Source organism: Typopeltis vanoorti, chromosome 14, assembly GCF_054136105.1.
Source record: "Typopeltis vanoorti isolate ZY-2024b chromosome 14, IOZ_Tvanoo_1.0, whole genome shotgun sequence".
In the NCBI taxonomy this organism is placed as follows: Eukaryota; Metazoa; Arthropoda; class Arachnida; order Uropygi; family Thelyphonidae; genus Typopeltis; species Typopeltis vanoorti.
The window spans coordinates 10,081,010-10,108,103 of NC_143562.1; the positions used below are offsets into that span (position 1 = coordinate 10,081,010).

Here is a 27,094-nt window from a genome sequence, read left to right on the forward strand (position 1 = left end):
AGTTGCTCACTTATGGTTAATAACGTTTATTGCAATATGGTTATTTTTTAACATGGAAGTTATATTATAGAGGATATGTTTATTTCATTTCAGAAATATTCTTTCAGATGCGAACATAAAAAAATAAAAAACGATAGAATGTCAAGAACCACTTCTGTTTGGCCTTAAATCTTACGTGCCTGAGTGTTATGTAAGTTTATTATTATTTGACACCTCCAGCTGACGCACGTTATATTTAAAATATAATTAAATATATTTTAGTGATATAATTAATAGTTATAATAACTTTTTAGTAACTATCTCATTCACAAAAGATAAATCCGCATATTTAATTTACTTATTATACAAACACCTCCTGGAGTTCAGATTAATCAAGGTAGGCAAGAGTAAATACAATCGATATTTATACACTCACCATCTCATTTAGCAAAATATTCCATTCACCAACATATCCACGTAAAAAAAAAAAAAAAAAGTTATACCTCACTATCGTATGCACCACACCCTAATCTTAATGTACTTTCCAAGAACGACCTCTTCCCTAATACAAAATTATCTTCGAACTTATGTATGGTTCATTTTATGCTTCTTTTTCTTTTTTTTTTTTTTCAGTGATTATGTCCACAAAGGTTGTAAAATGCACATATGTGTTACAGTAGCCATGATGACACCATAACTTCAGTTGGAACGAAGCATTTTAACAAGAATAAAACTGAATTTGTGCATCGATTTATTACTATGGATGAGACTTGGATTCACCATTATACACCAGAATCCAAACAGTAGTCAAAACAGTGGACAAGACAAAGTCAGTCCCATCAGCAGGAAAGGTCATGGCATCGATGTTTTAAAGTCATTTTTTATTAATTATCTTGAAAAGGATAAAACAATAATCGGGTGATATTATTCTGATCTTTTAACCAGAGTAGATGAAAAAGTTTGTGAGAAAAGACCCGGTTTGTAGAATAAAAAAATTATTTTCACCAGGACAATGCACCTGCCCACAAGTGTTTTGGCGGTTGGAAAATTGAAGAATCTGCACTATGAATTGTTGGAATATCCACCCTACTCCCCAGATTTGCCACCCTCTGACTTCTATCTCTTCTCAAAACTAAAACTCTCTGCGCTGGTCAGCATTTTTCTTCAAACCAAGAGGTGATTGCAGCTTTAGAGGGTTATTTTACAGATCTAACTGAAAACCACTATAGGGATGGGATAATGGTGCTGGAGCATCACTGGAATAAATGTATTAGTCTTAAGGGAGATTATATGAAAAATAAAAATAATTTTGAAATTATAAATTTGTTTTTTCATCGTTAGGCCGAGAACTTTTCAGACCACCCGCATAACATTGAATTGTGTCAATATCTAATTTCATGGTGGTCACTTTTTACATGAATTACAGCGTGTATATACCTGGCATTGCTGTATAATGAGGGTTGATTTGGATTTGATATGTAGTATGTATACATGGTATCTCATAATCACTGAATGGAGAGGGAGCAGCATAACAAATTTCAGAATATTCCATAGAAGTTTTTTACTGGATTGAGTTGAATTTACCCTACCATTCAAGATGAATAATGTGTTACATGTGTTGTTCAAGCATTTCTCTACACAATGAGCTCAGTGATATGATACATTTGTTCTAGGATACTGTATCTATAAGCTGGATGTATGTATGTATGGTCTTCTACAAACTGCTAGTGGGCAGTTTGTAGAAGACCATCAATCATACATTGGTCATTATATAATAGGAAATCTAATTCGAAACATTCCTGATGATATCACCTACATTGACCTAGATAGTGTAACCATGCATAAAGAGACATTGACTTGTACTATTTGTATAATATTGATTGACTGACGATTCCTGTGCATGTTTCAGTAGGAATTGCAGCTTGTTGAACCAGCATGTGGTTGACAATACAACAGCTGCTTTTGATGACTTTCAGTACGGAGAGAATGTCTATTGGCACTGGAGCTCTATACTTCCAAGGGTAGGATATATTGCCATCACTGATATTCATTCACTTAAATATGTAACATAAATTAAAGATGCCAAGAAATTATATTCTTGTCTTCATCCTTTATCAAGTGTAAGCAAACAATGTTTGCGCATAAAGTAACTTCATGACAGGGCCACTCGTATATAGAGGCTAATGACTTCACATGAATTGCCTTAGTATCCCATAATGCAAAGCACACTTACAGACATGTATAATGTTATGCATTATGGGAAGGGCCACTACCCAGACCAGTTTCAACTTTTAATGAAGTCTCATCACTGGAAGCCAGATCCAGAAGGTTACTAAGGTTGAAGTAATGCAGAAGTCATATTTCCATATGAACTGTGACTATGTCACCCATATGAGTACACAAGAGGCTATGTGCAAATTTTCACCATGAGCACTCACTTTCTGTGGTCCTTAATAGTTTTGTTAGTCACTGTGACATTATGCACCTCATGGGACATGAGCAACCAGCAATGTGTGCCATATCCAAGATGGAGGTACTAAACACTCATGCCTAACCTGTGTCTTGTGACTAACACTCCAGTTAGCACAGCTATAGCCAACTGCTATATTTTAGTGAACACTAACTTGGTTGGTCAAGTGGATAGCATCTGCTCTTCACCTGATAAGTCATGGATGTTTGGGAATACATGTACTGCTCTTTTTTTTTGGGGAGGGGGTTAAAATTTATCATAATCAAATTCCTGATGTACCAGATAATTTTGATAGCACTACATGAAAAAGTTACACCATTACTAACTTCCAATCAATAATTTTTCTCCAAATTAATCTGTTTGTCAACATTCCAATATTATCAAGTCTTATATTTCTGTCTTCTAAGGCACTTTTTACTGTATCAATACATCTACATCTTGGTCTTCATCCGGGTCTTTTTACTGCCAGCCTTGCAAAGAACATTTGTTTTGATAATCTTTCTTCTCCCATTCTGTTTAAGTGACCATACCACCTAAGATTGGCTCTATTAACACATTCCTGAATGCTAACAATCCCATGTTCTTTCCTAATGTTCTTAATTTTAATGTGATACTGCCATTAATGTCCTAGTTCTTCAACCTGTGGTCTGTATACCGGTGCACGCCCATGGAAATTTCCTGGCAGTCCGGCAGAAATTTCCCCCAATCATGTAGTGGCTACAGTGCAGGAAGCTGCATGCAACGATGTAGCACCCAAAGAATAGGCAAAGTGTGTGGCCTTCAAATGCTAGTATTGCATCAGCTTGCCTGTCGAGGACACATCACAAAATTCTTATTTTATCGTGCTCATCTATATTGTCTTCTAATATTGTGTTATGGTATTTCGGAAATCAAGTTATTTTTTTCATAAAATTTGAAACCCTACAAAATGGAGACAAAAAAAGTCAAATAGCAAAACTTTTTAATCTTCTTTAGTACAGGCAAGGACAACATTCAGGAGAAAAGTAGTGATGTTACTGAAAGTATGCCAAGTACTAGTGCTTCAAGTTTAGAAGAAACAGAGAAAAAGAAATATGTTGGTACTTCAGAATGTGCAGTACAAACCAAAAAAATGAAAAGGAAACTTTGTTAGGTGTTTCGACAAGGACTATTTAAAGCTTATTTCATTGTAGCCCCTGGCAGTGAACTATCACCATGGCCTTTGTGTGTAGTATGTTCCGAAATTCTGTTAAATGATGCTATGAAACCTTCCAAACTTGCTCATCATTTGTATTCGAAGCATAGAGATTTTATTGATAAGCCACTGGACTTTTTTCAAAGATTACATGACCAGATGAAAAGTCAGAAAAGTGAAATTTAAATGATGACTAGTGACAAGTCGCTGCTTTGAGTGTATTATTTAGTTGCTCTTTGAATAGCTAAAACAAAAAAAACCGTTTACTATTGGTGAGGAGTTAGTAAAGCCTTGCATCTTAGATGTCGTATGAGAAATTTTGGGTCCTCAAGCCACTAAACAACTGGAGGCTATATAACTTTTGGACACCACCATTCAGAGGAGAGTTATTGATATGGCCACTGATATTGGAAAGCAAGTTGTAGAGGGGATAAAGAAAGCTAGATGTTTCACTATTCAACTTGATGAATCAACTGACGTGGGTAACCATGCTATCCTACTTTGCTTCGTGAGGTATACTGAAGATGAAGACTTAAGGGAAGAACTTCTTTGTTGCCTCGACTTACCTGGACGGACCACTAGTTCAGAGATATTTAATGCTCTTGATGGGTATTTTCAAGCGCAAGGCTTAGACTTGAGGAATTGCGTCGGGGTGTGTACGGACGGTGCTGCGAGCATGACTGGACATTGCTCAGGAGTAGTTGCAAAAATAAAGGAAGTCGTGCACCCAGAAGTTTTGTCCACTCACTGTATGATCCACCTGGAGCACAGTTCAGTAGAAAGAAGCTTTCTACTGAACTAAACACTGTGATGAATGATGCGGTGAAGATCAATAATGAAATTTGTAGTCGAGCTATGAACTCCAGGCTGTTCATGACACTATGTGAGAGTATGGACTCACACCACCAACATCTCCTTCATGCAGAAGAAAGGTGCTTGTTGAGCAGGTTCTTGCATGCCTTTTCTAACTGAGGGAAGAAGTAAAGTTTCTGCGAGAGCGAAAATCTGACCTTGCAGAGCCTTTGTTGAATGAGGAATGGATGGCTAAGCTTGTGTATATGACGGAGATATTTATCCTTCTTAATGAAGTTAATATTTCTCTTCAGGGGTTTTGTACAAATATCTTTACACTGAGAAATAAAATGGATGCGTTCAAAAAGAAGCTGGCTTTGGGATAGTCGTGTACAAGAGGAAGATATGGAAATGTTTCCACTTTTTGGAGAATATTTTATTGCTGCTGATGTCAACAAGAAAGTGATAATCAACATAATAACAACATAAATCTCAGGTCTGGGTTAGTCCCGAGGGGGTGGATAGAGGGGAAAATAGTTCCACTGCATCAAGGAGGTTCAAAGACTGCTGTTGTAAATTACCGACCAATTAGCATATCAGGAATAGTTTTCAACGTCTTGGAGAAATTAGTCAAGAAAAGAATACATGATTGGATAGATGAAAATGGGATATTGTGTGGGGGACAACTTGGTTTTGTGAAGGGTAGATCATGCCTCAGTAACTTGCTCACGTTTTATAACACCGTGACGGCTGAACTGGATAAGGGTGATGGGTTTTACAGTGATACTGCTGGGCCTGGCTAAGGCCTTTGACAGGATACCACATGGAATTCTAATCAGTAAACTGCAGAACATATGGGGATGGATATAGGGTTCGTGAGATGGATAGGCAGGTGGTTGATGGAGAGATATCAGAGAGTGGTTTATTCAGGAGTAGAGTCCAAAAGACAACCTGTGACTAGTGGTGTGTTGCAGAGCTCTGTACTTGGACCACTACCGTTCAATTTGTTTGTTAACGATATAGGAAAGGATCTCAGAAGAAGTGTTCACTTGTTTGCTGATGATGCAAAGTTGGGTAGAGCAATAGTGAGTGCACAGGATGTAAAAATTTTGCAGAATGATTTGGATAGTTTGGAGGACTGGACTAAGGAGTGTGGATGTCAAAATCTTGTGGCAAAGTGTGAGGTTATGGGGTTACATTTTGGGGTGAAAAGATTAGCAGCAGTATATCACATTGGTGGAACCATACTCCAGGAGATTGACGAGACCAGGGATTTGTGAGTGTTGGTGGATAGGGAGTTGAAGTTTAGGGGGCACATCGCAAAAGTGGCTAAATCAGCTCATCAAATTGCTTGGTTGGTGAAAAATACTTGAACAAGTAGAGACAAACAGATTATTGTTCCTCTGTATGGAGCCTTGATAAGTCCCCATCTAGACTACTGTGCCCAGATATGGGTGCCAGGATTTCTTCTTGTTGGGGAGGAGGTGGAGAGGATCCAGAGACAAGTGACCAGTAGGATAGCAGGTCTATGGAATGTACCTTATGAGAACAAGTTGAAGATTTGTGGGTTGCAGAAATTTGTTGATAGATGGAAAAGGGGGAATATGATTGAGACATTCAAATTACTGAAGGTTTCTATAAGATTAATTCAGAAGATAAATTTGAGAATAGGACTGGCAGTGGGAGGACTATTGGTCATACATGGAAGCTGGTCAAGAGTGTGGTTAGCAAGGGTGTTAGTGCTAGGTTTTTTTTACTTTAAGAGTGGTGAATGAGTGGAATAAGCTGCCAGAGTCTGTTGTGGATGCCATGACTGTGAATGAGCTCAAGGCGAGGTATGATAGATACTGTGTGAATGTCGAATAGTTGTTCTTGACATGATGTTAGAGCCTCCCTCTATGTGTCTATTGACTTCTTGGAGTTGCCCATAATAATAATAATAAGTCAACATTTAAGGGTTAGCTGAAAACTTTGTTTCCCTGAAAATGAGGATCATCGTAAAGGTAACCTCTGGATTAATAATACCTTCTTGGAAGAAATAAAATCATGCGCACTTGATCCTCATGAAAAAGAAAAGCTGATCGAGTTGGCTTCTGATATCACTCTGGTGTCCAGACATAAAATGCAATCATTGTCTCAATTTTGGATATCATCAAAAAAGAATATCCATCTGAGTTATATAGCTATCAGATTGTTGGGTTTTTTTTGACTTTCTATTTGTGTGAATAGACTTTTTTAGCCATGTCAGTAATAAAAACCAAACAGAGAAATCAAATGCATGTTATTGCAACACTTCATCTCTCAGAAACAACACTCCAGGCCACCTATATTATTACTATTATTACGGGCGACTCCAGGGAGTCCTTAGACTCATCGAGGGAGGCCCTAAACTTTATGTCCACACAACTATACGACATTCTCACAGTATCTATCATACCTTGCCTTGAACTCACTCACCGTCATAGCACCCTCAACAGACTCTGGCAGCTTATTCCACTTATTTACCACTCTAAAAGTAAAGAACCGAGCTCTAACACCCCTGCTAACCACACTCTTGCCCAGCTTCCATAGTTGTCTCCTAGTTCTCCCACCACCAGTCCTGATCTCAAAAATATTCTCTGAATTAATCCTATAGAAACCCTTTAGCAATTTGAATGTCTCAATCATATCTCCCCTTTTCTGCCTATCAACTAATTTCTGCAACCCACAAATCTTCAACGTGTTCTCATATGGTTCATTCCATATACCTGCTATCACCTTGGTCACTCATATCTGGATCCTCTCCACCTCCTCCCCATCAAGAAGGAAGCTAGGTGACCAAATCTGGGCATAGTACTCAAGATGAGGTCTTATCAAGGCTCGGTATAGTTCGCCCACCATTTCTAGATCCCTTGTTGGATTTGTGCCAAGAATAGTCGATTCATGCTGAAGGGGAGAAAGAAATGAAGGATGTACGAATTGGTCGCCAACATGCGAAATCACGTGCTTTCTTGTCTGTTGCTGTACTAGTACTAGCTTGATTTTTGTTGTTCTCTTTTTGCATTATTTTTTTATTATTAATTTGTATGATGGATCCAGTACAGTCAACAAGTTCTATTGTTACACGTTTCAGTAGCTCTTGCAAAAGAATATTGAATAATGTGCTGACATTCTGCGAAAAAGAATCGTCAGAAGGCCGTCTTCTTGTTCCCCTTTCTCAAGTCATAAAACGTGCAAGTGCAATTGCGGGCGTATCGGGGTCGACTGTTAAAAGAATTCGTAGGGAATCAAAAGGTGAAGGTAAGCCAAAATTTAAATCTCCTAAAAAAAAAAAAAAAAAAAAAAAGCGACAGAGTAAAACCATCGAAACCATAGCTTTGAATGATTTTGATGTAGACGTTATAAGAAGAGCTATTCATGAATTTTACGTGGTCGAGAAAAGAGTGCCAACTGTTCCGAAATTGATTCCTGTGCTTAAAGAAAAAATTAATTTTCCTTGGAAAAGAGAAACTTTAAGGAAAATACTTCATGAAATCGGATTTTGTTTTAAAAAGTCCCAGAATAAAAGGAAACTTATCATGAGCGAAGTGACATTGTTTTATGTAGAACGTAGTATTTGCACGTATTAACACTCTACGTACATTTTTCCAACTGTTATACAAGCAAAATAGTTACATTTTAAAAACAACAATGTTCGTAAAAGAAAAGCTAAATTTTCCGACCTGTAATAATAAACTCAATTTGTTTATTATTACCTCCCAGAAGACAGACTGATTACCCTATTATCGGAATGGATTCTTCTTTTTCTGACATGCGCAGTAGTTTCGAGGGACCTCAAATCGGTGGGCGAACTATACAGAGGTACAATAACTTGCTTGTCTCTGCTCGTCAAGGTATTTTTCAACAACCAAGTGAGTTGATGAGCTGATTTAGCTACTTTTGCAATGTGCCCCCTAAACTTCATCTCCCTATCCACCAACACTCCCAATTCCCTGGCCTCATCAATCTCCTGGAGTACAGTTCCACCAATGTGGTATACTGCTGCTAATCTTTTCACCCCAAAATGCATAACCTTACATTTTGTCACATTAAATTGACATCCATTCTCCTTAGTCCAGAACTCCAATCTATCCAAGTCATCCTGCAAGATTTTGACATCTTCTTCATTCACTATTGCCCTACCCAACTTTGCATCATCAGCAAACAAATGAACTGTTCCTCTTAGATCCTTCCCTATATCGTTAATGAACAAATTAAACAGCAGTGGTCCAAGAACAGAACCCTGCGGCACACCACTAGTCACACGCCGTCTTTTGGTCTCTACTCCTGAATAAACTACTCTTTGATATCTCTCCATCAATCACCCACCTATCCATCTGACCAACCGTAATTTTCTAGCCTCTAATCAACAGCAGATGTAGCCCTAGCTAAAAATTGTAATTTTATAACATTGGATTTAATAAATAAAATACTATCTACATTGGTTTATGTTTCTGTCTTAGCCGTCAGCCCATCAGCGAAATATTTCTCCCATTTTCCCTGGTCTGCAGGTGTAAAAAGGTTGAAGAATGCTATTCTAAGTCAATTTTTACTGTATCAGTCCATCTACATCTTGGTCTTCATCTGAGTGTTTTTCCTGCCAGCCTTGCAAAGAAAATTCTTTTGATAATCTTTCTTCTCCCATTCTGTTTAAGTGATCATACCACCTAAGATTAGCTCTACTAACACATTCCTGAATGCTGACAATGGTAAGTTTTTCCGAATTGTCTCAATTTTAATGTGATACTGCCATTATCACATTAAAATTAATGCCATACATGCAATCTATCCATTCCAATAATCTTTCTGAGAACGCTCATATCAGAGGTCTGTAGTCTTTGATCGAGTGTTTTATTTCTAACCCAGCTCTCAGATCCATAAGTTAAAATTGATTTGAACAATGTCTTGTATTACAGCTAATTTAATGTTTTTACTAATTTCTTTCTCATTCCATATAAATTTATTCAGCTGACTTCCTACCATGCGAGCTTTATAAATTCTGTTTTCTATTTCCGTATTTAATTTTCCATCTTCACTAAATGTTATGCTTAAATAGCTGAAGTGTTTTACTTATTCTATAGGTTTGCCATTCAGGATACTGCTGATGTTTTCAATATTTTAGCCTACTTTCATTGTTTCTTTCTTTTTATTGCTGATTTTTATACAAAATTTATTACAGCAGTCATTCAATTTAGTCAGGGAATCTTGCAGACTTGTAATGGATTCATTCAGAAGTATAACATCATCAGCATAAAGTAAAGAGCTAAGATTAGCATCACCAATTTTGATATTGGATTTAATACCACTTTCCTTCATAATGTGATCCATATAGATAATGAATAACAGTGGAGATAATGTGCCTCTTGTCACACACCTGATTTTACCTCAAACCTGTACCTTCTTCAATTCTAACTGCTGACTTACAGCTTAAATGGAGACTGTAATGCTTGATATAATGTCCCATTTACACTATATAACTGTAGCTTTTTGAATAGTTTTCCTCGTTGCACCTTGCCATATTCCAGATCAGCAAAACTTAAATATATATCCTTCTTATAATCCGAAGATTTCTCAAAAAAAAAGTATTGTGGGTGGATGTTCTGTTGATGAGGATAGTTATGATTCATTGTCTTTTGCAGTAGGGAAGATATTGCAAAGGGTTTTAATTAGCAGCTGGTGAAAAAATTCGGTAATCTCAGAAAGCTGTGTAAAGTTGCTGACCAAAGAGCAACAAGTGGATGATTGTTTTGTGAAGAGAAGTTGGTGGTTGTGGCATTCGTTACCTGTCAGAAGTGAATGTTCTGACAATGAGTTTGAAGTGAGAAAAAAAAAAAATCTGTTTTAAAAAAATAAGTTGTATTCCCCAAAGAGAGTAGGCAAGACAGTTTAACTCTAACTTTTGAAGGCTAAGGTAGCTAGCCTCTACCTTTAGCCAATCACATAATAGCTGCCCCAAGGCTATTAGCAATTTTAATCAGCACCTGGGGATGAGAGTATGGCAAACAACTGCTACTGTCTTGTGGTCCCTAACTGTAGCATTGTATATTATTGTCTGAAATAGCTCAGTAGTTGATTTTCTTGAGTTTATGGAATGAAACACTCAAGTTTCTATGAAGAGAAACCCATTTTCCCATGTCAGAGATATACTAACTTGGGAAGCAGTTCAAGAAACCATTAGAAAAAAGTTTATTCCTCTATTTTGTGAAGAGAAGTTGGTGGTTGTGGCCCCTAACTGTAGCATTGTATATTATTGTCTGAAATAGCTCAGTAGTTGATTTTCTTGAGTTTATGGAATGAAACACTCAAGTTTCTATGAAGAGAAACCCATTTTCCCATGTCAGAGATATACTAACTTGGGAAGCAGTTCAAGAAACCATTAGAAAAAAGTTTATTCCTCTATTTTGTGAAGAGAAGTTGGTGGTTGTGGCATTCGTTACCTGTCAGAAGTGAATGTTCTGACAATGAGTTTGAAGTGAGAAAAAAAAAAAAATCTGTTTTAAAAAAATAAGTTGTATTCCCCAAAGAGAGTAGGCAAGACAGTTTAACTCTAACTTTTGAAGGCTAAGGTAGCTAGCCTCTACCTTTAGCCAATCACATAATAGCTGCCCCAAGGCTATTAGCAATTTTAATCAGCACCTGGGGATGAGAGTATGGCAAACAACTGCTACCGTCTTGTGGCCCCTAACTGTAGCATTGTATATTATTGTCTGAAATAGCTCAGTAGTTGATTTTCTTGAGTTTATGGAATGAAACACTCAAGTTTCTATGAAGAGAAACCCATTTTCCCATGTCAGAGATATACTAACTTGGGAAGCAGTTCAAGAAACCATTAGAAAAAAGTTTATTCCTCTACTATTATTCCTCTACTTTCTTCTAAAACTTTAATAACAAAAAAGCAGCTGTTGGTCAACACAAATTTACATTCCATGTCCAAACTTATCAAATCAACTTTCATCTGCCTCTTTTATTACATGTGCCTTTATTGTTTGGAATGACTTCCCTGACTGTCTTCCCCAAAGACAACCATCATATGGTTAAAAATAATAATAACAAAACCCAACAAATTCTTCCTTTCTTCTTACCCTTTGCACATACATGGTACTGATGTACTATAGATCTTGTGATCTTTCATTTGTGGATTAACTGTATGTGCATGTGCATAGAAGCTGCTGTTTAACCAACAGGGTTAGAGTTTGAATCCATTTCTCTCTGTTGGAGTTCTGAGATGGTTTGAAAAAATTCTGCCTGTCTCTAAAGCAGGATTTTCCAGATTATATAAGATAAATTCTGCATGTTTCTTCACACACCACCACCGTCCATTACAGGAATAGGTATGATAAAACATTAGGAAACAGAGCCTACAACATAATCTGCAGTGCCATTGATATACATAATAAAGAACTTTGTTACCTCAAACATATTGTTTCCTTTAATAAGTAACTAAAGACAATTAACAAAATTTTAGATTCCTCCCAAAGTTCCTACCAACAAGAATTCATGTGGTGTTGGACTTAAGTGCTGGGAGGACATCATGTTGGAAGTTTAATGGAATATTTACAGCACTAGGAAAGGATTAAAAACTAATTTTAATGTTTCCAATATTTCGTCTCAGTAGCTGAGACATCTTCAGGGATTACAAATAACTCTTGTAACACACACACTCAAATACAACACAATACTAAGTGAAACATGTGGGTGACTCAAAGTCCTGTCTAGGTGGTGCAACCTCTATGGGAGGATGTAGATAAGACTTGAGAGTCACCCACATGTTTCACTTAGTATTGTGTTGTATTTGAGTGTGTGTTACAAGAGTTATTTGTAATCCTTGAAGATGTTTCGGTGACTGAGACAAAATATTGGAAGCATTAAGATTAGTTTTTAATCCTTTCCTAGTACTGTAAATATTCTATTAAACCTCCAACATGAAGCAAGAATTCAAATGAGCTATAATCTTACCCTGCATCCAAACTGGAACTGAAAAAATCACACTATGTAGTGGTGACATTAAAATGGTTTTCATCCTGCTTGACAAGACTTCCAGGTTTTACAAACTCCGAAGTTGTCACAACCATCCATAAAAAAAGAAGGAAAAAAAAACAGGTGTATATAAATTTGCTGCTCTTTCAGCATTGTTACATCAACCAGATAGATTATTCCAGAGATTCACTCATCAGAACATGTTAAAAATGTTTAAAAGGAAACAAGAACACAGATCACAATTAAAGATGTTAAAAACAAATGCAAACATAGATCAGGATTAACTTTTCATACAGCCAACACCTGCCACCAAGTATATGATAAAAAAATGGAAATATCATGTATCGATCACAGCAGTTTTGTAAGAAAATTCAAGGAAGCAACAGAAATGCTCCATAGCATTTCTGTTGTTTCAGCACCAACAAAAACCAAGGCTTGATACTGCGCCAAGTGTGGTCTTCACGTATTAAAAATTTTGCATCCTTAGACCTTGGCTATGCCACACGATGCCACAGAATATGACAATATTTAGTTTGCTCTGTTCAGTTCTGTTTCTTTTATGTGCACGTTGTTTGATTTAATCACCATTCTGATACCTTGAAGTTCACGGTGTGTGTGTGGGGGGGGGTATATTTTTTCATTTTTAATCATTTAACTTAACACATTTTTTTCTGATGCTCTAAGTCCTATGGCTTATGAAACTAGTTTATTTCATTTTTTTTCCCCATAAATAAAGCAATTTTACATTTTCAAATAATGTGATCTGCATACCTGCATTTATATCAACAGCTGCCAAACCATATAAATCTAACACCAAAATTGTACACTACATTTCTCTAACTCATTGAACAAACTTTTCAGTGTTCAACGTTCCGGGCACCAAGGTCTTTAGTGAACAATTCTAAATGCTAATTATGTGTAATACTTCATTGGAATGAAAAATAACCTAGTTATCTTCACTACTTCAAAACATAATCCTATTCTCTTTCTTGGAAAAAAAAAAATCGTATTTTGCCTCCTTATACCTTTCATCGTGCACAAGGCATTCAACAAGATCAGATCACTAATTTTTACATTTATCCAGTATACAGTATGAGTGGTATCTTTTTGCAGTTAAAAACCTGTCACCAATAAGAGAGACCCCCCCCCATATTTCTTCATGTTTGGAGGGTACAGCTTTAAAATGGCTATTATGCATCTCAATCACTAGATATTAAACTGGATTTAATTATGATAGGAGGTTTCCAGCTCAACAGGAGAAGAATTTTCTTTATTTTTGCGGAGAGGCTGTGGTATCTAAGCATCCTACTCTTGACCAAACTTGGTACTTTTTTCTCAAGGTACTTCAGGCCTACAATGTTAAATTTTCCAAGTGAATGTCTATATGTTAAAGTTTTTATATCTTTATACCTTCAACGGTATGTTTCTTGGAGAAACAAAAACCTGATATCATGGTATAGCATAAGTTTCCAAATTTCTTGTTTAATTTGCCTGTGAAATCCTCGTACATTTAATGAGGCAATGCAAAAAAGGAGATGCTATGGTTAGTGAAGTGTCAGTGGTAAGTCTTTAACTTTTATAGATTTTGGATGAACCTGATGAGGTCTTCAATCTGTGAAGAAACAATTGTGTAGCCTCCTTCTAAACTGTTTTCCATTTTTTTACAGTTGCTTTCGATTATTTCAATTTCTTTCCTATCATTCTAGATTTGGATGCTAGTTATTTTCTTTTCGTGCAGATGATAATTGCACCGAGACAACTTTGAATCAGTAAACTTTATTTTTCCTTTAATTGTATCTCTTGCTTTCCCTTTATTAGCATGAGATGGTTCTTCATAGTCCATAAACTCTTCTGAGCCTGAAGAGTCTTCATTTGATGATCCACAACTTTCTTCATCTTTACATTTTTAATTGCTTTTTCTTTCAGATTTAATTCCTTTTTTCAGCACATCTTTTAATTTTTTTGTTTATCCTCAAAATTTTTTAATTCATCTTTTCTTTTTGATGATCTTGTCTGCATATTAAGTTCTTTCAGTTGTCTTACTTGCTTTACTGTTTCTTCTCCAGTTTCTCCTTGTAGAACAGTTTCACGTGTTTACATTTCGTTATACAGGTCTGTTATTGGTAATTTCAACTGATGTTGTTCCATTCATATTTGACTGGGGCTAATTTCTGGCTGACTTGGTAACTCACACTTTTTGTAATTTGTAATTTTACCAAGTATCGTTTGTTTAAAAGTTTCATCTTTACTAGACTGAATTGGAAGATCAAAGAACTCTTCTTTATGCCTCTGATATATATATATATATATATATATATATATATATATATATATATATATATATATATATATATATATCTATCTATATATATATATATATATATATATATATATACAGTGTTCAGAACTTTCGCATTTCTGACAGGGTTTGAGACACTGATTAGCGATATGTCTGATCTCCATTCATTTGAAACATTTAGATTTAGGGAAGTTGCCACCGAGTGATCGTATGAACCACAATGCAGACACTGCCTCTGCACTCTGGGATACTTTACATACGGGCATCTTCATATCCACTGTGAAGATGACCTCACCAGAAAACCAGTTTGAATCTTCACCTAATAAACCCTTTTGTATATTACTAATTTTTCCCCATTTCGAGAATGTCATATAAGAATTTCATTACTGTTCTAAATATATTCCATTGGAAATCTTTAGATTTTTACTGTTTTAATCTGGCTTCCCACCATTACAAGGAATAAACTATTACAGGAATGTAATAGTTTATTCCTTGTTTCCGTCTTTAACTACAATTAAATATTTCCCTCTACCATGCGGCATGAAAGAATAAATCTTACTAGCACCAACTGTCTCTTTTAAAATCTTAGTCACCCGTTTCGCTTCAACAAATAACAAAAATCCTGTTAACTTATTGGGACATATCATTAACAAGGAGAGGGGGATCTTGGGCAGGTACATTTTATGCATGCCGAGTAGGATCTTGCATAATTTCTCAAGCACCTGATATGTATCAAGAGATAGAAAAGAGAACTGAGAATGATACTTGTGGAGGTTTTTGTAATTTTACAACTAAAATACAGAGTATGAAAAAAATTCAAATAGATATTAACTAATATTAAACTAATATTAACCTACGGCTTTGAAATATGGTCAGTAACAAAGGAAGATAATATAAAACTTATTACATTTGAAAGAAAAATACCGAGAAATACTCCATCACTTGCGGGAAGTAAGAGAATATGAGTGGCTTGGACATGTTTGGAAGATAGATGGTGAGTACACAGAGCAATTTATTTCAGGTAAAATTTGTAAGAAAAGACCTGGAAAATCCAAAACAAGATGGATAGATGTAATAATGAAATCTCTAAGACAACTGTATGAAGACTTCTTTAGATTAAACCATGATAGAAGCAGATGTAGGGAAAACTTTGATGGCTGCATTAGACCTACATGGTCTGATGCTGTCATCCATTAAGCTGTTAAAGAAGAAAAACAATATCTATTTCTGCAGACTGAGAAAGAAAGGATATCTTAGGAAGATGCCTGATTAAAATGTCTGGAAAAGACAACTATTTTCTTTTTTTTTTCTTTTTTTTTTTTTTATTACCCAGATAAAAAGTTTAAGAATAGTATCAAGAGTATGTTTTTTTTTAAATGTTAAAATATAAAAATTGGCTAGGGGAGGAGAGTTCATTGCTATATCTGTCATCTGTTTGCATATGATGATGCTCTTCCAACAAAAGCAACCGGTATAGGTGATATAAATGAAGACATATGGTCGTGGGAGGGAGCATTTTTAAAGCTAAGGTTGTCAGAAATGTCAGATATTATAAATAAAATGTCATATCTTAACTAACCATAATATTTCTGCTTTAAAGTAAATTTTGGATTAAAGATTTGAAGCAGTAATTTTTTTTAATAAAAGATGAAAATATAGCCAGTTATAATTGTTTAAAGATTTACCTAATTGTTTGACTAATTTAAAAGATTCAGAGTCAGTAACATATAGTGTGGTCAGAGAGGGTTATTGAGTTTATGAATTTTCAGTTCTCTATATTTCTTCTTCACCTCTTCAGTTCTCTTCATTTCCATAAATGAAGGAACAAAGATAAAAATCATAACTTAAGAAAACTGTATGATGAATTTTTATGTAATTTGGTGAAAAGAAGTATATGAGATATGAAAGAAATGTTTTCAAAATTGTCAATAAATAGTTTAATTCAGTTACAAATGGTTACATGAAGACAATGGTAAAAAACAAGAGGTCAAAATGAGATTATCAAAGTGCCTCAATAAGGAATGTGGTCACCCCCCCCCCCACACACACACACACATACGCAGCCACACATCTCACAATGATGGTTTATACTATATAGAATGCTGTCCAGAAGCTCAGTTGGTAATAACAGCCGTTGCTCCTACAGATCTCTCTTGTGTCCCTCAAGGTTTTGTGGGGGGGGACAGTTGAAAGCAACAACACCTCTCTACTTAGAGCATCCCAGACATGCTCAATGGAATTATGGTCAGGAGACCTAGCTGGTCGGACCGTATGCATGATAGTCTTTTCTTGATGATTGGTCAATGAGCTGTGCTCAATGCAATGCATTATTGTCTTGTGGAATGTCTACCATGTTGAACCCACATACAGATGAACGTATGGGTCCAGGACATTATCTCTATAAGTTACAGCATTTGTGGTTCTGCTAGGAAGTGCATATAGGTTGTTGTGTCTGCCCAATGATATGCATTGCTTCCTCAAACCACAGTACTACCACCATAAATGTCGCTTTCATAGATATTAAAAGGATAATGACATTCTCCTGGTTCTCTCTCAAAGCAATACTAGGCATGCTGGAGAGAACAAAGAGAAAATCAGGGATGGTGTATAATGTGCCTTTGTCAGCATTATGGTCTTATGTAATTTAAAGCAAGCTCTATTTGAAGACAGCTTAGCAAAAATTTTTTACATTCCTTTGGGATCTGAGCAGATATTATTTTGTCTGGGAAGATAGATCCCATATATCATCTGATTTTGTGTGTAGACAGGCACAAAATCAGAATAGTCACTCTGTGTGCTTAAATAGCTGCTTATAGATAAGAAAAGTGAAATGTTTTTGGGTAGCCCTGCAAAAAGAATTTACAATTTTTGTGGGTGTTTCTTTCACATCCCATGTTATACTTATTTTCACTAAATTGCATAAAAAGTATAACATATTTTAACAGTATTTTGACAACACCAAAAATAAATAAAACTATTTTATTTATTTTTATTTTTTAAAAAGATGTTTATTTTATATTTGACTGAATTTCAAAGTAGCATGTTATAGTTTATACGTGATAATGAGTAAGTGAAACAATTCAAATTGTAATAGACAAAAGAGTTTAGTCTTATTTGGCACCCTCTAATGTTAAAAAAGAAGTAGTAAACTATGTAGAAGTTAATCTTAAGATAACAGTCCTCCGAATTTTTGGCAAATGAATGCAGCCATACTTGTTCAGGTTAGGGGAATTCTTCATAGCCGTGGCTGACTCTAAAAATAATTTTTCTGATCTGTAATGACTTCTCAATAGCACATTAGTTTTCTTCCATCTAATCCAAGAAAGTATGGCACAGATATTTAAGTTCTGTAGAAAGAGCTGTATCATTAGAACAAATCACTCTCTCTCTGTAAGTGTTTTTAAAATAACATACTGTTAGGTTGGATGATGATGATGTAATTGGTTATGTAGATATCTTCCTGTCTGTGTGTTGGCTTTCTGTAAATGGAAAAAGATAGTGATCCATCTGAAAGGCAGGTAAGTAATCTGTCAAGAAAAGCTGAACAGTTATTAGATTCTTTTTCTATTGTGAAGTGAATTTTAGAGTGTCGCCTGTTTAGGTAGGTGACAAAAGCATCCACAGTGCCCATAGCAGTACCGTTAATCTGTTTGTAGATTTTTCCTCCCCATATAAAGTAACCTGCATACATAGTAAATTTGGATAATTCAGTTAGTAAATATTAGTTCAGAGCTGCATCAGAAAAGATAACCAAAGTACTAATAAAATATGGCCTTTGCACCACATTCAAATTTCATGTTAAATTAGTGACTCTGATCTGCTCTCCTAAGGATAACTTCATTCTCTAGCATCTTGACCTGCTATGGGTAGACAGGAAGATGTTTTCACATCTGCCTTAGAGAACATAAAAAATACATTCGCTGCCATTCTTATGGTAGATCCGGACTGGCACTCTATGCTTTGGACACCCCTTCACACAGGATTAGATTGAAAAAAACTCATGTGCTATTTAGAAGTCATTACAGATCGGAAAGATTATTTTTAGAGTCAGCCTGGCTATGAAGAATTCTCCTAACCCAAACAGGTAGGGTTGCATTAATTTGTCAAAAATTTTGGAGACTGTTATCCTAAGATTGACTTACATAGCTGTAATACTTCTTTTTTTTACATTAGAGGGTGCAAATTTGAACTTTAGATCGTTTGTCCGTTACAATTTGAATTGTTTCATCGTTGTTTTGTATAAACAATAACATGCTGGTTTGAAATATTCAGCGAAATGTAAACCAGTTAATAAGCATCTTTTTCATAAAATAGTTTGTGTTGTTAATATTGTTAAAATAAGTTATGAATAATGCTCAACGTCTAAGCTTGTCTGTTATATTGCATAAAAATTCGTCATGAAATTTTTGAGTTATCATGATTTTACTCTTTGTTCGTTAATTTATCGTTTGCTGACTGATTTGCATACCTGCTCTCCAACTAACAGGTCATGGGTTCAAATCCTGCCATAGCATGGGTGTGTGTGTGTGTGAGAGAGATTGTCTTCAGGTGGAAAATGAATTTCATTGCCCCCCACTTATTGGAGACCTGAAGTGGCTTGAAAAAGTTTCAAGTTCAGTCTCTAGAACAGGGTTTCCCGACTGTGTAAAAATAAATAAAACAAAAAAATTGATAAAAATGGGGAAAAAAATTCCTTGTGTCCTAGGCATCTGTTAGATGAGCATAACTGTTGTGATATATATATATTGCATATGTTCTTCAAGATCATGTCGTTTGTTCATAAAATGTATATATGAACAAGGTTTCTTGTTCTTGCAATTTATCATATTATGAACAAACGACATGATCTTAAAGAACATATGAAATATATATATATCACAACAGTTATGCTCATCTAACAGATGCCTTGGACACCTTGCACAGAATCAAATATGGGCGGGGGGGGGGGGGTTGGAAAGTTCTGATGAACATCTAAAAGAAAAATTATATTAAAGCAACTTATATAACCACAAGAAAGAAAATATATATGAGGATATAAGAATAACTGCTACTAGTATGTTCTTTCTTGTGGTTATATCAGTTGCTTTAATATAATTTTTCTTTTAGATGTTTATCAGAATTTTCCATACCCCCCCCCTCCACCTTGTTGAAGGGAAAATATGCTACTATGCATTAGTGAACATATGGTGGAATAATAATGAAGCTATTAAGGGGGAAAACTACAATAAAACTTAACATTGCTAGCATTGTAATGTAAAAGTATGGTCACATAAACAGAATGGATGAGGAATGGTAAAAATAACTGTATGATGCTAGAAAAAATTCCCAAGCAAAGACTATGTATCATAGCAATTCAGATATAAGCTCTGACAATAATGAAGTCATGACATTAGGAAAATTGTTGATTATTAATAATGCAAACCTGTGTGGCACAATCATAGTATCTTCTACAACCCTTGAGGGTACGTATCTGGAATTTGATGATGATGTTTCAACTGAATGAAGATTTATTATATCGATATATATATATATATATATATTTTTTATGAATACCACCTAGTACAGGTTTTAAACTTATTTTATGTATGGGTAGGCCAAGTGTTAGATACTCTGAAAAACCTGCTCTAGGAAACTTTCAAGCTACTTAGTCTACTACCCTTAATATACAGTATTTAGTATCTTGTATTGATCTGATAAGCACACAAAACTTTTTAAGAGTTATAGTTATAGCACTGCGGTATATGGAGAAATGACCAATTGAGATATAGTATTAAGATATTCTGTACTAAATTTATCATAGTGATAAATTCAATCAAGAAATTCATATTTACGAATTTAATGACACAAAAATGCACGTGTTGAAATGATTATTTTACTAATTATTAATAAAATAACATGTGACATTTCGACCCTTGTATTGAGGTCATCATCAGAAGGATACATGTGTATAGGGAACCAAGCTACATGCTCTTGCACTCTATAAAGGTAAATTAAATCTATGCTGTTGATTAATCTTTTTCTTAGCCTGACCTCCAGTGATAATTAAATAAAATTAAATTAAAATTAAAAAAATAAATAAATAATAAAAAATTTTAAAAAAATAAATTAATAAATAAAAAAAATTAAAATAATTAATAAATAAAATAAATAAAAAACTACAATAAACTGTTAAAGTTTGCATGTACTAAGATTCTTCTGGATTTGTACAGTTCAGATTGTTATACTACGATTTTCTTCAGGACTTGTACAGTTCAAGTTGCTACTGAATGTTAAAAAAAACACTTCACTAAGTCTTCTTGTAGTGGGATTTTTCTGTGGCTTGTTCTGATGACTGCAAATGGATCCTCCACATTCTTGGAATGGTTAGGCCATCATTTTTGTTCAGATTTGGATTATGTTTGGGCATTTCACATACTTCTTTAAATTTCCTCTCGAACCAGGTTTTGGTGCAGTGTAGGGACTTGGTATTTTTCCAATCAATTCTGTGGTATGTTTGGAGTCCATGTTCAGAAAGGCCGGTTTTTCCAAAATGGAGGTATTTGATGTGTTGTTTGTGTTCGTCTTTCCTAATTGGGATGGTTTGCCCTGTTTCACCTATGTATGGTATGTTATATATGCATTGTATTTTGCATACTCCTGGGTGGGCTAGGTGTGGAAAAGAATCTTTGGAAGAACTGAGTAGGTTTCTTAATTTTGTCGGGGTTTTAATGGTAGTTTTGATGTTCTATTTGTGTAGTGTTCTGTCTATTTTTTCGGAAATGCCTCTAACATCAGGTATGGCAATAGCATTCTTGAAATCTTTTTCGTTTTTACTAGTATCTCTGTGGAGGATCTTGCAAATAGTTTTTTTACTGTATCCATTTTTTATAAATGTATGGTTGATCTTGTATTCCTGGTTTAGAGCTTGTTCATTTGAACAAATAGTTTGAGCTCTGTGTTTAAGAATGCTTATGACACCTAGTTTTTGTGTTGGGTGGTGATAAGAATTTTTGTGTATGTACTGGCCTGTGTGTGTAGGTTTGTGGTGGACTGAGGAGAGACAGCCTGAGGGAAGACGTGTGACGAGTGTGTCTAGGAACGGAAGAGAGTTGTTTTTTTTTTCTATTTCAATGGCAAATTGGATACGTTTATGTTGTTTGTTCGGGTGGCTAAGGAATGTATTTAGTGCTTCGTGACCATGGGGCCAAATGGCAAAAATTTTGTCGACATATCTGAGCCAAATTTTGGGCTTTAGGCATGCTGGCTCTAGAGCTCATTGCTCAAAGTCTTCCATATAAAAGTTAGCTATTGGGGGGAAAGTGGTGAGACTATGGCTGTACCCTCTTTTTGAAGGTAAAAAATTGTTTTGCCACACGAAATATCCAGAGTGGAGTAAGTGGGCAAAGAGGGCCATGATGTCGTGTGGAAATATCTTCTGTAGGAACAAGATAGATCAGGACATTGGTGAAAAGGGAAGTTATGTCAAAGCTGTCTAATAAATCTTGGTCATTGAGTAGAATGTTTTTAATTTTGTTTATGAAATGTGTATTTTTTATGTAGGAAGGGGACTGACCTACCATTTCCATACATTTATAAAAAATGGATAGAGTAAAAAAACTATTCACAAGATCCTCCATAGAGATACTAGTAAAAACAAAAAAAAAGATTTCAAGAATGCTATTGCCATACCTTATGTTAGAGGCATTTCTGAAAAATAAATAGAACACTACACAAATAAAACATCAAAACTACCTTTAAACCCTTGACAACATTAGGACACCTACTCAGTTCTTCCAAAGATACTCTTCCACACATAGTCCACCCAGGGGTATACAAAATACAATGCACATGTAACCTACCATGCATAGGGGAAACAGGGCAAACCATCCCAATTAGGAAGGATGAACACAAACGACACATTAGATACCTTCATTTTGGAAAAACCGGCCTTTTCTGACCATGCACTCCAAACATACCACAGAATTGATTGGAAAAATACCAAGTCCCTACACCGCACCAAAACCTGGTTCAAGAGGAAATTTAAAGAAGCATGGGAAATGCTCAAACATATTCCAAATATGAACAAAAATGATGGCCTAACCATTCCAAAAATGTGGCGGACCCATTGCAGCCTTTATAGCAACCAGAACAAGCCAAAGAAAAATCCCACTACAAGAAGACTTGGTGAAGTGTTTTTTAACATTCAGTAGCAACTTGAACTTGTACAAATCCAGAAGAATCTTAGTACATGACTTTTAGCAGAGTTTATTGTAGTTTTTTATTTATTAATTATTTAAATTTTATTCAGTGGAAGTGGCACTTGCATCCTCTGCGCTTGATCGCTCGAAGTTTGACTTAAGTTCAAGTGTAGTCACTGACTGGAGGAACTTTTTCTAAGCCTTTCTTCGACCAGTTCCTGAGTTAGTCAATCTCTGGCACAGGCAAGTGGATTTTTCCTTCCGGAAACTCAGGTTTTTCATCCCTTAAACTCAAGAAATTCGACCGTAGTACCCACATTATTTCAGACAGTGACATATCTTGTTAGTGTTAGGTACCAAGAGATGGCAGCACTTGTTTGCCAGCCTCTTCATCGGTGGCTGGTATAATTAGTGATAGACATGGACCAGCTATCTCTGATTGTCCACCGGTTGAGATTGAACTGCCCACTCAGTTTCCAAAAGCCAGATAGGGTATAAAGGTCTCGTCTACTCCTTATAAGTGAATAAAAGGCATTAGCTGATTTATTTTATTTTTTATTTAATTTTTATTTTATTTAATTATCACTAGAGGTCAGGTTAAGAAAAAGATTAACAGTGTAGATTTAATTTACCATTATAGAGTGCAAGAGCATGTAGCTTGGTTCCCTGTACACATGTATCCTTCTGATGATGACCTCAATACATGGTCGAAACGTCAAATGTTATTTTATTAATACTTAGTAAAATAATCATTTCAACACGTGTGTTTTGTGTCCCTAAATTCGTAAATGTGAATGCCGATCACCGTGTAACCTTAAAAGAAAGAGTCAGTCAAGAAATTATTTATTATTCAATCAAGAAATTATTTATTATTTGCCTCCATTTACACCACCATTTAGTCAAAGAACTCATTGTGGAAATTGAGATAAGATGGTATACAAACAAGATTATCAGTTTTTAGGTATTAATAATTTTGGATATATTAATAATAATGATATATATGATATCATGCATTATTACAGGAGCCAGCAATGTAAGATTGACAACTTTTTTTGAGTGAAGAGCCATTTTTTATTTAATTTAAAAAAAAAAAATCTGAAGAGCCATATTTCAACTTAGACTTTGGAGAGAGGGGAGGTTTCTAAGAAATGGAATTGAGTGAGAAGGTGTTTTACATAAAATATATATATATATATATATATATATATATATATATATATATATTGATATATTATTTATTAATACCAAAAAAAAAAAAAAATGTAAGAAACATCCAATCATGTGCAAATTAATGTGCCTTTTGTTGAGTAAGTCTCTCAATATCAGATAATTTCATTTCTTTAATTTTTGTAATTATATCTGTTTTGTTTTGTTTTGTTTAGACAATGCTGAAAAGATTTTCTGACATTTTAAGATTTGAATTTTTTGTTGACATTAATTTCTGTTTGAACTTGTTTGTGGCCTTTTTTCTTGGCTTGCCAGCTGGAATGTTTTTGCAAATGTATTACATTTAGTCAAAAAAAAGTTTTTGTTTTATTTGAAAGTTTTTCGATACGATATTAAACACTCTAATTTCCCTTTTTAAAAATCCCAACTCACTTATTTAATAATTCAAGTAATTTATAATATAAATTTACATACCTATCACAAACACAATATACACACGGCTATTATTTTCTTCATGTTTTAACTATTTTATACTTACCACTGCCTCGACTGTTAACTTTTGATACCTTGCGGTACATGAGCTCTGCTTGCAATGCGAAACTAAATTGAGAAGTGTTTGAGACAATCACTTGTCATAGTAGTCTAAAAATTAAAGAGCTGCAAGTGGCTCACAAATTGCACATTACCGACCCCTGCATTATTACTTAATTATACTATATAACCTTAGCATAATTTTTAGTTATGTTCTTTTTAATATGAATTGTTCATTGATCTAATACTGTTCTTCTCTTTCAGGATGATTGACCATAATTTATAGATAGAGGCAATGAAAATCTGCCTGTCATCCTTTTTATTGCTGATATCATATAGAGAGCCTCTCACTTCAAAATGCATATGTTGTGTGGAATAAAGATTTGCTTTGAAAGATGTTATTGTAAATCGACTTTCCTATTGGGTGATATGAAATAACATAGAGAGCTTCAAGAATGTGCATTCGGGAATATATGAAATATTTTTTAAGTAATGACACTGTATTTCCTTGCTTTGCATTAGGGATAAAATTTTTATCTGTGAAACTTTTTATAGATGGAAATGCAACAATTTCATATTTTCAAACTTAGAATAATTTAGCCCAAAGGACCTCAAAATATGAGGTTCTAAATGATTATGCTGATGAGACAATTATTTCCTCATGAAATATTTTGATTTTCAGAAATCATAGAACACAGCAAATTGTTTAAACAAATGTGAGGACCTTTTCATTTTCATGAGTGAAATGTGTTAAATCATTTTCATATTCCTTTCATCTTTAAAGACACATAAGGGTTCACATGGTTGAAATACGGTAAATCACTTTCATGCACGTCACATCTGAAAACACATAAGAGTTCACACTAAAGAGAAATCTTTTTATCTGTAGAACTTGTAAATTGTTTTTCAAAGTCTTATCTTAAAGTACACATAAGACTTCACATTAATGAAAAAATATTTACTTGCATAACTTGCGATAAATTATTTTCACAAATTTCATATCTTGAAACTCATAAAATGATTCATAGATGAAGATACCTTTCAATTGTGAAAACAAGCTATCACAAATTTCACAGGCTTATGATTTGAAAAGACACTTTGGAGTTTACAGTAATAAGAGACAGTTTAGGTGTGAGATGGCTGAAAACTCATCTGAAGAATTTGTTCATCTGAAAGAGCATGCAGTGATTCACATGAATGAAAAAAACTTTAAAAAGGAAATTTGTATCCAAAAAATGACACAGCCTATTGCAGTTCATACTAAGAAGAGGCTTTTTATCTGTGAAAGTTGTGGGAAATCATTTTATAATTCTCATCATCTTAAAGCTCATAGAACAATTCACACTAACGAAAAAGCTTTTCATTGTGATACTTGTGGTAAATCATTTGCAAGAACTTGCTGTCTTAAAGTACACACAAGACTTCACACCAATGAAAAACCTTTTATATGTAATATTTGTGGAAAATCGTTTTCACAAACAGCACACCTTAAATCACACATTGGAGTTCATACTAATGAGAAAACTTTTACCTGTGAATTTTGTGGGAAGTCATTTCTACGTTCTCAAGAACTCACTCAACATAGAAGAAGAATCCATACTAAAGAAAAACCATTTATTTGTGTAGAGTGTGGAAAATCCTTTTCTCTCTCATCTTCTCTTAAAAATCACATAAGAATTCACACAAATGAGAAGCCTTTCACATGTGTTACTTGTGGTAAATCATTTTCACATATTTCAAATTACAAATCACATGTAAGGATTCACACTAATGAGAAACCCTTTCCGTGTCCAGTCTGTGGTAAAGGATTTGCACAAATATCACATGTAAAAATGCACTCAAAGGTACACACTAATGAAAAACCTTTCATCTGTGAAACCTGTGGTAAATTATTTGCAAGGTCTTATGATTTGAAAAGGCACAAAACTGTCCACACTAATGTGAAACCCTTTACATGTATAGCTTGTGGTAAATTATTTTCTCAAATGTCAAATTATAAAACACACTTAAGGATTCACACAAATGAGAAACCCTTTACTTGTGTAACATGTGGTAAATCATTTTCACAAATATCACATCTAAAAACACACACAAAGCTACACACTATTCCAAAACCCTTTTGCAAAATTTGTGATAAATCATTTATGAGACCTTATGATTTTAATAGACACATGAGATATCATGCTAAGATAGATTTTCACTGTGAAATTTCTAGTAAAATTTAAATATAGGATTTTCCTTGTGTGCTCTTCCAAAAGTTGAAAAAGAGAACATAATTAGATTATAATGATAAGAAGTATAAGAAGAAACTGTTATTGCCAATTTGATCAACTCTTTAAAGGTATAGTCTTACCAAAAATCTGGTATAAATGTAGACTATGAATGGTTTGGAAGAAATGGGTTTTCCATTATATTTTATTTATTTATTTATTTTTTTTTTTTCAATAATCAAATTTTGTAATAAATGTTATGTTTGAAATGATCATGTAATAAATTTTTAAACAAAGTAA

At 34.6% G+C, this 27,094-nt stretch overlaps 1 protein-coding gene across 1 annotated transcript; it reads left to right on the top strand.

Moving 5' to 3' along the window:
• Nucleotides 1-27,094, top strand: LOC150099196 (uncharacterized). The gene is made up of 2 exons (XM_090403977.1): nt 1-190; nt 24,849-27,094. Exon 2 carries the CDS (start codon nt 25,613-25,615, stop codon nt 26,807-26,809), a length of 1,197 nt encoding a protein of 398 aa, XP_090260103.1. The 5' UTR covers nt 1-190; nt 24,849-25,612; the 3' UTR covers nt 26,810-27,094.

Bases quoted from the DNA above. Each gene is read 5' to 3' on its own strand.
- LOC150099196 (XM_090403977.1), top strand. From the start codon at position 25,613: ATGAAGATACCTTTCAATTGTGAAAACAAGCTATCACAAATTTCACAG.